Source organism: Lampris incognitus, chromosome 16 (assembly GCF_029633865.1).
Source record: "Lampris incognitus isolate fLamInc1 chromosome 16, fLamInc1.hap2, whole genome shotgun sequence".
NCBI lineage: Eukaryota > Metazoa > Chordata > Actinopteri > Lampriformes > Lampridae > Lampris > Lampris incognitus.
This window is the reverse complement of record NC_079226.1, coordinates 32104997-32117708: the sequence shown is the minus strand read 5'-3', so window position 1 is coordinate 32117708 and position 12712 is coordinate 32104997. Positions and strand designations below refer to the sequence as shown.

The following is a 12712-nucleotide window of genomic DNA, read 5'->3' as shown; positions in this document are numbered from 1 at the left end:
CATTGATAGGGCATACATGTGTGAATGGGTTTACCCATGTGTATTTGGACTGGCTGCTGTGTAGCGTGAACCCTGATCTGCGGCCATCTTTCTGTGTGGAGTTCTGAGTCCTTCAATGAAAAATAAAAAGAGGCAAAAAAAAAAAGACTAAAGAGAGGGGAAGTGAATCACAAGAGGGCGGGAATGAAAGTTGAGGTATTTCTCATATTAGATCTGAAGCGTATAAGACAATCCAGAAGGCAGCATTAAAGGAAAATCTATTTTTTACAGCCAGACAGTTAAATTTAATGAGCGGGATCATAGAGATGGTAAAAGTCCATTGCATTGGTACATGAGGTTAAGACCACTTTCCGACCTAAATGATCCAACATGGCAAAAGCAGCCGCCCAATCCAATTCCGACTTTAACCAGCCAATAGTTTGTCAGGCTTACAGAGTGCGACCAAACAAAATGGTTCTCCTCACATGCAATGGCTGCTTGCCTTGACAAATCACCAGAACTGACTGACTGAAGCTCTTTGTGCAAAACCAGTCAATGATGTACCAGAGAACTGGCATTTACTGCTGAATAAGTGCATCATGCTCAGCTTAATGCACAGTGTTCAAAATAAGAGAATAGAATAGATGTTCATTGTTCCTCAATGAGGAAACTTATTTCGACAGCCAGTACAGACTAACATAAAACAGTCACAGAAAACATGAAACAGGTCATAAAAACATGTAAAACCCGAACACACACAAAAATATTACTTTTTCCTTACAAACAGATATCACATTTGACAAACGACAACAGTACTTTGTGATGATACCGACAAGTAGGAATTAAGAATGATTTTTTTTTCTTTTTCGATTCATTTTCATTGGCAAATTTTCTTCTTTGCTAGATCGGACAATAAAGTGTAACAGGAAAGTCAGGTCGGAAAGAAAACAGGAAAAGTTTATGTACGGTAAGCTGATGTATTACCCGACTGAGCGACGAAGACGCAGCTACATTTAATTTTTGACAAACTGTTGGCAAAGGGAGGAAGAGGGTTTGAGTGTGACTTAGAGGAGGCCAATAAAAGCAGACCTTTGGAGAGAGAAATAGGAAGATAAAGATGAGGGGAAGAAGATGCAAAATAGCGGGTTGGGAGAAGGGGAAGTGATAAACTTTTGGCGCTTGTGACACGGCAGGCTGCCAAGACTCAGTCTAGAAGAGGCCAGGTTGGGTTTCACCAGCACCACATGCCTACCGGACCTGGGATGGCCCAGGCTATGAAGCAGGCCGTAGTGTGGATAGAGGAGAAAGGGGGTAACAGCTGTTACCTGGGGCATCCCTCCTCCACTGAGGCGTCTTCTGATACAGATAAAACCGAATGCTCTCATCCTCTATAGTGATGTTGGGACCAGTTTGCTGGCCCGCATGTCTCCTCATACTCCCTGACCTGGGATCAAGCTGCAGTGCTGTACCAAAGCAGAAAGAGCTAGCATAAAAGGGCACGAGGAGAACCGGGGCGGGGGGCAGGGAAGGGCAGAGGTTTTACTAGACAAGATCAAAACTTCTTGTACATGGAAAAAGACTTGCTGACTGACCAATCTGTCTGTAGTCTCCAGGGAAATATGGCAGACGCCATGGCCAAAGATTGCTTAATTTCCACTGACATTCGCAGTGAGTCAAGGCAGAGAAGGGAAAGAATGGAAGATAATAATGAATGATGGTTATGACGATCCCTTTATTTTTCCTTTTTTGGATTTTCCCCCCTTTTTCTCCCCAATTTTACTTGGCCAATTACCCCACTCTTCTGAGCTGTCCTGGTCACTGCTCCACCCCCTCTGCCGATCTGAGGACGGCTGCAGACTACCACATGCCTCCTCCGACACATATGGAGTCGTCAGCCGCTTCTTTTCACCCGGCAGCAAGGAGTTTCACCAGGGGGACGTAACACATGGGAGGATCACACTATTCCCCCCAGCCCCCCCCCCCGAACAGGCGCCCCAACTGACCAGAGGAGGCGCTAGTGCAGCGACCAGGACACATACCCACATCCGGCTTCCCACCGGCAGACACGGCCAATTGTGTCTGTAGGGAAACCCGACCAAGCCGGAGCTAACACGGGGATTGAAACCAGCGATCCCCATGTTGGTAGGCAACGAGCTAGACCGCCACACCACCCGGACGCCCCAAACATCAATTTTTCAAAATAATAAACAAATAAACAAATGGGCAGAGCAAGTTCAGTCAAGAAGCTCTTGCTGAAAGCTGACCCAGATGGCCTCAGCTACCTATTCACCATATACTGGTCACAATCCCCATGGCTGAAGAGAGAGCTGTTCCACTGGTGCAATAGGGTGTCCTGACATTTCCATTTTCCTGGGACAGCACCCAAATTGGATGCCTTGTCCCAGGCTGGCACTGTCCTTGAAAATGTCACCAAAGGACTTTCAAAACTACGTGAAAGCCACTTTAAGAGTGACTCAAATTCTTGCCTCAACTTCCACCCACACTCACTCACATTCTCACAATGTTGCTGCAGCCAAGATTGGCAACGGCTTTATCCAAAAACCGAAAATGTAATTTTAATGACAAACTGCAAGCAGAATTCCCGTTCACCAGACCTGTAACCGAAGATGAAACTTCTGAGAAGTGGTCAGAGATGATGGGGTTGGGGGGCAACCACAAATGTCCCTGGTTTTGCTACCAAAAATCTGGCCACCTTATGGCAGAAACCAGTTTGTGTTGCACTGTAACGGTAACTCACCCACTTCCATCCCACCTTATTTTATCCACTTGTGTGGGCTGTACTCATACCAGGGTTTTTGATCTTCTTGTTCTTGATATTACTGCACACTAAGTGCAGGCTGAACATACAAGCAGATCCATTCACTGCCAAAGCCAAGAGTTATATGGCCACTGTAATGCGATAAAATATATTTCACTGAGGCCGTCCAGGTAGCGTAGCAGTCTATTCCGTTGCCTACCAACATGGGGCTCGCCAGTTCAAATCCTCATGTTACCTCAAGCTTGGTTGGGCGTCCCTACAAACACAATTGGCCATGTCTGCGGGTGGGAAGCCGGATGTGGGTATGTGACCTCCTCTGGTCGGTCGGGGTGCTTGTTCAGGGGGGAGGGGGAACTGGGGGGAATAGCTTGATCCTCCCACACACTATGTCCCCCTGGCAAAACTCCTCACTGTCAGGTGAAAAGAAGCGGCTGGCGACTCCCCATGTACCGGAGGAGGCATGTGGTAGTCTGCAGCCCTCCCCGGATCGGCAGAGGGGGTGGAGCAGCGACTGGGGCAGCTTGGAAGAGTGGGGTAATTGGCCAAGTACAACTGGGGAGAAAAAGGGTGGAAAAAGCCACAAAAAAAAAGTAGGGAATCTATATCCTCAGATGGACAAGAGAAAGGAGAGTTGAGGCCATGACAGTGGATGACGGCCCAGGCTAGCTTGATCAGGATATCCTGGACGTAGCGCTACTCTAAGTCAGCAACAGTAACTGTCGTTTTCATGTGAGGAAACTCTCCAGGACTTTTTTTTCCTCTTTTTTGAAACCTCCTGTGACAGCAGGCAAACCATTTGTCCATGACAAATACTGTTCCAGACAGACTTATCCTGCCTGCTTCAACAGAGAAACCCGAGAGTCAATATTACTACACTGAACTGTCTCGTCTCACCCACTTGGCTCTGGAGGCCAAGCCACTGAAATCAGAACACCACGAAACGTGCAAGATGTTACAGACGCCAAAAGGCATCCCACAGAATTTGGAAACAAATGCACATTTCATCTAATCCTTTACTGCTTCTTTAAAATGGGTCATTTCAGCTCGCCCTGGACAATTTTTGAAATTCTGTTTAGACAGTTGTAACATGATGCCCTCGGATGTTTGCGGTGTTTACTCGGACCGGACCTGTTTAATATGAGATTGTGATGTGGTGTGGCAAACGGACCAACAGCGACAAGAAGAATGAACGCAGATTCATGGCAGCTTATAAAAACCAATTACGTTGACACAAGACAGTCTCGAAGGGATTTGATACCACTGCTATCAATCTACATTTTGGCCTCTTTCTTTCCATTTGAATTTGCCATCATTCACTCATCTTTCTTTCTCAGGCACATGGTGGACTACCAGTCAATTCTCTGACGATATTGAGAAAAACAACTCGTCTGTGACTTATGAGTGCAAAACAGAGCTCGAAAAAGGCCGTCAGTGAGGGTTGGGATGGAAAAGTGGTGATGGAGCCAGGAAAAAGCGTATGCGTGCATGTGTTTGTGTGTGTGTGTGTGTGTGTGAGAGAGAGAGAGAGAGAGAAAGAGAGAGAGAGAGAAACAGACAGACAGACAGACAGAGAGAGGGAGAGAGAGACAGCAAGAGAGGCATAGAGAAAGACGGAGAGAGACAGAGACAGAGAGAGAAGCATAGAGAGAGAGACAGAGCGAGACAGAGAGAGACAGGGAGAGCGAGAGAGAGAGCGAGAGACAGAGAGGCATAGGGAGAGAAAGAGAGCGAGAGAGAGACAGAGAGGCATAGGGAGAGAAAGAGAGCGAGAGAGAGACAGAGAGAGAGAGAGGCATAGAGAGAGAGAGAGAGAGAGAGAGAGAGAGAGAGAGAGAGAGAGAGAGAGAGAGAGAGAGAGAGAGAGAGAGAGAGAGAGAGAGAGAGAGAGAGGCATAGAGACAGAGAGAGCGAGCGATAGAGAGTCAGAGAGAGAGCGAGAGAGAGAGACAGAGACAGCGAGAGGGGCATAGAGAGAGAGGCATAGAGACAGAGAGAGAGCGAGACAGAGACAGCGGGAGAGACAGAGACAGCGCGACACAGAGACAGAGGGAGAGACAGAGAGAGCGCGAGACAGAGACGGAGGGAGAGACAGAGACAGAGAGAGAGCGACACAGAGACAGAGGGAGAGACAGAGAGAGCGCGAGACAGAGACGGAGGGAGAGACAGAGACAGAGAGAGAGCGAAAGAGAGAGACTGAGAGACAGCGAGAGGGGCATAGAGAGAGAGGCATAGAGACAGAGACAGAGGGAGAGACAGAGAGAGCGCGAGACAGAGACAGAGACAGAGGGAGAGAGATAGGGCAGCAGGGGAGCCGTGCCGTGGCCACAGCACAGTCAGGGTCTCGCGGAATCAAAGCTCACAATGCCTCCACTCTGTAATTAATGCGGTGGAATGTGCAGCCCTTCGCTGATAATGATTACATGTGCTCTGCTCTGACGACAGACACACACTGACATGCACATGTGCACACCGTGGAGAGAGCCGCCGAGTTAATGATACAAACACATTGTGAGTGAGAAAACCATGATCTCTCTCTAACACACACACACACACACACACACACACACACACACACACAACACAAACAGCTCACATGAGCTGTCTGAGGAACAGCGGGTTAAATCCAAGCCTGTACCTGTATCATCTTGGGCTTGTCTATGAGATCAACCGACATGTTGTTTAAGGATTAGTTTTTAATGGTAGTTCCACCTTTATTAGATAGTATAGTGAAAAGACAAGAAAGATGAGGTGCTGGGTCCAGGGCTGGATTCAAACCCAGGATAATGCATGTGCCAGGATGCCCGAGCCAAAACATTTTAATATTGAATGAATGAATAAATTCTAAAAATAAAACAAAAATCGCCATATTACATAAACTCCGCTACATAATTTCCACATCTTTTATCCTTTGGTATTGTTATTAATGATAATATGTCCGGAATGCAATCGCATATATTCAAATATATCTGATATCTTCTGGGTGCTTAAGAAAACGCTCTCTGTACTCATGGCTTGAGCTGGAATTGAACTGAACTAATCTCAATCAGACCTCGGACTCTCTTCCCACTTATCCCACCCACTGAAAAAAAAAAGAAGGGGGGGGGTAAATGCACAGATTGACTACAGTACATCCACCATGTAGCGTGCTCTTGAGTCCACACTGTGAATAAAGACGCTGCCCTGCAGTCTGGGAGCGCCGGGGGGATTAGAAACTGGCTTGACGACTGCTGACCTGCCTGCCTCTTTACAAGGAGGGATCAGCCATCAGACTGCTGCTGCTTTGTGCCCTGCTGTTTGAGGGTTGTGTCAGGGATTCCTCCAGAAGTGCACTGGGGTTCACCAAGCGGTTGGGGGTCAAGGGGAGGGATGGGAGGCGGGTGTAGGAGCCTCCAGGCCACTCGTGACACTGTCCGCCCCCCCCCCCAAAAAAAGGACAGGACGTCATCTGTCAAAGCCCTCGTCAAAGATCACTTTGTACCCCCCCAAGGGGGACGCACTTTCATGCATGCTGCGATCAAATGGAGGCTGTGTTGTCATGGCTACTGCCGCGAGCGAGGCCCAGCGCCACGTTTTTCTAATCAGGTTCAGAGAAGGCTACTGGCAGGCTTAGTGGTTTACAATGGCTCTGACAGCCATATCATGCAACACAATTTACCGAACTGCGTAACACAAAGCTATTGTTCCAATACAAATGGAGAACACGGATGAAGGGGGGGGGGGGAGAAAACACAATCACTTCAACAAATGACCAAATCCAAAGTAATAACAGTAGGTAAAGCAACACATTACAGATTGAATTATGATTGAGAGGCCTATCCAAGATGGATAGCCACCGAGTAGCTAAAGTTACTCAACGCAGGATGTAATAGATCTGGAAATGAGATAAAAGTGGAGAAAGAGGCTGTCAGTTGATGCATGGAGGGATAGGGCCAATGAACTGGGGTAAGAGCGGTTATTTGGGAGCGAGAGCGAGCGAGAGCAAGAGAGAGAAGAAGGAGAGAAAAGGAAATGGAGAGTGAGAGGAGCAAAGCGGGAGCGAGAGCAACTGAGTGCATTAGAACGAGAGAAAGAAATATGGGGAAAAGCCCGGGATCAGATATGTATGAGTTAAAATATTATGGGGCTCAGGGCTCGTTGTGGTCCAGATCACAGTGGGGACTGCTGGTAACTCATGGTGACAGAACAAGTAGCTCGGGCAGACATACAGACACAGGAAAGGTGTGGCTTCAGTTTGTGGGCAGGGAGGCGAAAGCGTGTGTGTGTGTGTGTGTGTGTGTGTGTGTGTGTGTGTGCGTGCGTGCGTGCGTGCACGCATGCGTGTGTTTTCGCACACGCGCATGCATAAGGGTGGAGCACCATGTAACAAGATCTCAACATGAAGGGGAAATGCAGGCTCTGTGTTGCTCCCTAATGAGAGAGGGGACCTGATCAGAGTCAGATGGGGTGCCCCGAGCGCCCCCTGCAGAAAGCGCCGCCCGACACCCTTTGTTACCTCCAAGTGAGCTGAGACCAGCCCATGAACCATGTAACTAGGTGGTTTCCAGGTTAATGAAAAGCTGTTACTCCGGTCCCACTGTCTCTCCCTGCCAGTCTCAGCACCCCTTCCCCCCATCTTCAACCCCACATTCTTGCCCCTGCCTATCGAGGGGGTCAGAGTCAGGGGCAATTAATGGTTTGATTTGCGTCAAGTATGTCACATCTACATTTCAGGCATTTCGTCGATTTTCTCAGTGAGTGCAACTTGTCCGGGAGAGCGATGGGAGAATGGGTCAAAAAAATGTCCAAGTCCCCAGCGTTATGGTCTCACCAACTGCAAAGAGCTAGGAGGTCAACACCGCATCACCAGAACTACAGACTTGTCCTCATAACATCGATGTATAACAAATATATTTGCCATTAATACCGAAAGGGACTTTGGCAACAGTGTTTTGGTAATCTGTTTGCAGCTATGGAGCAGGAGGCAGGCTCAAAAGTCAGAGAGACCATCCTGTGACCAAGAGGTCGAAGGCTTAATCCACACTGCATCCAATGACTATCCATTGACAGGCATCTGCCTTGTCAAAGGGATGTGCTGAACCCCTATCAGATCATTTCACTTGAACTAAAAGGCCTGTCATGTCAACGTGCTTTTTTTTTCTTTTCTTTTTTTATGATTGGGGAGCACAATGCTAATTCGGTCAGTGTTGCTTTTAGTCGGTGGTGAAAGAGGTCGTAAGTCATGTTGACGAAAGGTGAGCTGCCCAGAAGTCTTTCAGATGTAAGATATATGTACTTGTTACTAAAGGTGAGTAACAGAGGTCACGGCTCAGCTGCTGAGTTATCACACTACTGGGAGCAGAGCCGCAACAACACGGACTCAAGATGTGCTCCGGATCATCTCCCCAAACACTAAATTCTGCATTCTATACTTGCATGTGAAGACAGCCATTAGCATGTAGCACGTGGTGCACTCTGTTAATCACAGTTACTGACAAATGGAAAATCCATTGATAGCACAAATCTGCATTTTGGCAACAACCATTTTGTGATATAAGTCAGTTTTTTTTGCTGATACATCTATCTCACTGGAGAGAAATTATGAACGGAGAGCTCGAGGCACGGATAACAACGCTTTCTTTTTCTTTGGATGCCCAATCGGTGTCAGCTCAGGCTGACATCGTTTGACATCACCGCCGTATCACCGTGTCTCCGACTGAAGCTTTCTAGTCTGTAGCTGCAGTTTCTAATCCCAAGCCTGCGCCCATCAACCTGTCTCCTCCCCTCTCAGCTCTCTCACAGCGGTGGGGGGATGGGGCAGGGGCTCGGTGGCGGCCCTCATTTGGAAACTAAGTAAACATCAACTCCCAGGTACACATTTTGTCAGGTCTCCCTTGACAAACTTGAAAAAAAAATCCCTTTGATAACCGTGTTGGGGGCTTGGTGGAAAAAGTAAATTTACTCCAGTTGCCATCCAATTTGGGCCAGTGGACATTAAAGCAGGAGCCAGGCCCTAATAAGAGCCATACCTAACTGCCAAGCGAGCGAGCGAGAGAGAGAGAGAGAGAGAGAGAGAGAGAGAGAGAGAGAGAGAGAGAGAGAGAGAAAGAGAGGGAGAGAGAGAGACACTGAGCGGAGGTGTGCCGGTGTCTGACTCTCTTAGCTCCCGCCAGTCGGCTCCAAGGTTCCTGCTAATAGATTTCAGCTCCCTCTCAGTGTCCCAATTAGCTAGCTGGTGTGTATGCTTCGACTATGAATTCATGAGTGGATGGTGAAGTAAGCAAACTTGTGCATGTGTGTGTGCATGTGCGTGTGTGCTAGGTGTGTGTGCATGTGTGTGTGTGTGTGCATGTGTGCTAGGTGTGTGTGCATGTCTGCATGTGCACGTGTATGTTTGTATGTGAGTGTGGCACTATGTTATGTGCTTACTTTTGTAGGCCTGGGTATTTCAATGTGTGTGTGTGTGTGTGTTTGTATGTGCATGTGCACATGTGTGTCTTTCTGTGTGCATGATTGTGCGTGTTTTTGTGTGTGCATGTGCTTGTGTGTGTGTGTGTGCGCACGTGTCACAACCTCCTGTGGTTTAAAAAGGTCAGTTCAATAAACCACACTACCGGTGTTGAGTACCATTCTGATTCAAAACTTTTCTGTTTCTTCCATGTGGTCATAATAATGATAAAAAAAAAAACAAAGGGGGAAAAACAAAAACCTGATGATACTTTCAAGCAACAAAAGAGGGTGAAAAAGAGTCCATTTGCACAGCCCCGCTCTCACCCGCAGAACCCCTGTCAACACAAACACATGGAGACACAAACAGAAAACAAATAGATAAACCTGTCGGCTTTTAGAGGGGCTTTTATCGCTTTTTAAGGGAAGAGCATTACAAAGAAAATAGTGCGTGCACTTTTAACCCCGACCCTGCGTGACGACGGACAGCCAGGGCTCGAGACTTACCTGTAATAAACCCTTTCTACCTACCCTACGCGTGACCGTAAATCACATCGCGGGGCCTTCAAAGTATCAAATATCGACTCGATGCAACGCCGCTCGCCCCCCACTTTTATCCCGCGCGGTCCCGCCGCGTCTTGCGGCGGTGGCCTTGCCTTCAAAGTGCGACCATCGCGCTTTTTAAAAGACGCACCTAGCAGTTTATTTACCACGAAACTGCCGCCGTAAATGACAAAAAGAGAAAAAAGAAAAGAAGGCACAATTTACTGACAGGCAGTGAAAGGGGCAGCAGGGTCTAAGGACTGAGCCAGAGGTCTTGGCTGGGCCTGTGAAAGACTATAAAGCTTTAGTAGCGGCCCACGACCTGTTTATGGCTGAATGGGAAACTGTGGTGTGAGGGACCTGATCGGCCTGCACCCTGAGAGTGCTGCAGATCTTGCATAACACAGAAAGAGGCCTGGGAGTGAAAAGAGACAAAAAAAGAAAAGAAAAAGGGGGCGTCCGGGTAGCGTAGCGGTCTATTCCGTTGCCTGCCAACACAGGGATCGCCGGTTCCAATCCCCGTGTTAACTCCGGCTTGGTCAGGCGTCCCTACAGACGCAATTGGCCGTGTCTGCGGGTAGGAAGCCGGATGTGGGTATGTTTCCCGGTCGCTGCACTAGCGCCTCCTCTGGTCGGTCGGGGCGCCTGTTCGGGGGGGAGGGGGAACTGGGGGGAATAGCATGATCCTCCTACGCGCTATGTCCCCCTGGCGAAACTCCTCTCTGTCAGGTGAAAAGAAGCAGCTGGCGACTCCACGTGTATCGGAGGAGGCATGTGGTAGTCTGCAGCCCTCCCTGGATCGGCAGAGGGGGTGGAGCAGCGACCAGGACGGCTCGGAAGAGTGGAGTAATTGACCAAGTACAATTGGGGAGAAAAAGGGGCAACCCCCCCCAACCCAAAAAAGTGACTTGAATGGTGAAAGAATTTGAGATTCTGTTTTATACTTCCTGTTCTCTTCTTTTTAAGGAACTACAGGTTGCACGTGCACACACACACACACACACGCAAACACACGGGGGGGGGGGTGGATGGAAATACACAAAGTAATGAGGTAAAAATCTGAGCGATTTGCAAACATAAAAAATGCATTACTTTTAACATTGTGTGGGGAATGGAGGGGTAAATGATGCATTTCATTTTCCACAATATGGCTGAGGCTCTTGGCATCGGTGCCCGCTTGTGTTAAGAATGCAGAGCTGGCCGGGCCCGCTGAACAGGAAAAAAAAAAGTCTCGGTATGCCAGGAACTCCACAATATAGGCCTAAGTGCCATGACTAAACCCACGGAGAGGATTCAAGGCAGATGTGAATCAGAAAAATGTGTTTGTGAAATGCCAGGCTTACAAGTAAAGTCCATTGAGAAACAAATTAAGACATGAATTTTGTGCGTGTGTGTGTGTGTATATGTAACTCTTACCTTGTCTTAACAACATCCAGGGGATGCATTAGACAAATCTCCACCAGACCTAGGAGATAAAGAAGTAAAAAAAATGAGCCAGGTTGATGATAGCCATGACTATCTGATAACAATCTGCCATCTTAACTCACACTTGCCGTTCCAGTACCACATCCCTGGATCAGCGCTATCTGATGTCGTGTCATTGCGTGGATGTCTGTCTTGACATTGATTCATCGTATACGTTTCCCACATGATCTTGTCCTAGTTTGTACCCGCCGCTTAACATGACGCTGCACACACATTAGGCCTGGGAGATCTGATGCTAGCATGAGTAAAATCTGATACTGGGTGACAAGCCGTGTCAAAATACCCCGGAAAGTGACTCGGGTAAAAAAGGTTGCATGACTTCTTAACCAGGGCAGAGGTCATTCGGAGGCTTGCCGCTGCGGTTTGTTCATTCTTGTTGTGATCACTTCGTTCCATCTCATCTACGAGGCGGCGCACACTTCGCTTTTTGTCGGCGGTCGAAGACGGTTTTGACAGACAGCTAACCTAAGCCGACCTCCCGCGAGGCTTAGCAGCTTATCATCACTCTGATTATCACCCCGGCTAATTCACGTCAGCCGTCCCAGTGATTCATACGTGCGTCGAGCTCTGTAGCGCAGTGCATGAAAGTGGGTCTGTGGTCGGCAGCCGATGAGACTTAATGCCAGGCAACCCTCGGAGTGACTATAATTCTCTGTGTGTCAAAGTGATGAAGGGCCGAGGCCACCCGGCGTATCAGCCATGCTAACTAACCCAGTACACCAACGACATGCCAACAGCTGGCGAATCAATGGGGTCTGCTCCTCAGCAAGGGACTTTGGGGTTTCGCACACACACTAACTACGTGCATCTGTGTTGAAAAGCCACTGGTTTGGCACGGGGATCTTCTAACTCAATCAGATTTTTTTTTTAACTTTTATTCTCACTGCATCCTTCAGCTATCGGCCTAATGGCCTCCCTAGCAGATTCCACCATGTGTACACAGCTGCCGCGCAATATGGGCTCTCTCTAATTTGCTCAATTAAACATACTGTCTATTAAAAAAAAAGACAGTCTCTCCTCCGGGGTTTTTTCCAGGGAAGTAATTATTATGTGAAATACCACTGAGAAATTACTTTGTCTGCAGTTGCGTATTACTCTACCACTGGGAGAATTAGGAACTGGTGGTGTACAAAAGTCAAAGCGCTTCCAAAGGAAAGGGGGCTTGGCTGACCCAGCGACGCGGGCCCAGCCCACGTCGAGAGCGCAAAACAGAAAACCGTGCCAGTTTCTGCCGGACACCTCGCCTTCAAGGTGTCGCAATGAATAGGCCCAGTGTGAAACCCGAGCCCGCGAGATAATTCCTCAGGTAATCTGATTAAGTGATGAAGCCAAACCTGTCTGCCAGCCCGCCTGCTCAACGAGCCTGTTCAAACAAAAGGATGCTGAGAATGGACAGAACACGCTCTGACAAGTGGCCCACCGGAGGAACGGAGAAAAAAAATGAAAAAACAAACAAAAAAAAAATGAAAAAAAAAGAAGAAAAAACTGCCATAGCCATCACTT

The 12712-nt window shown here is 48.1% G+C and overlaps 1 protein-coding gene across 3 annotated transcripts in view; it reads right to left on the bottom strand.

Annotated features, from left to right (window-relative positions):
- slc25a21 (solute carrier family 25 member 21) overlaps positions 1–12712 on the bottom strand; it is a 117673-nt gene that overhangs the window by 29005 nt on the left and 75956 nt on the right. For all 3 annotated transcript variants that reach the window (XM_056295788.1, XM_056295787.1, XM_056295790.1), the window contains one exon: positions 11141–11189. In XM_056295788.1, coding sequence (XP_056151763.1) covers positions 11141–11189 — 49 coding nt within the window. The remainder of the gene's footprint in view (positions 1–11140; positions 11190–12712) is intronic.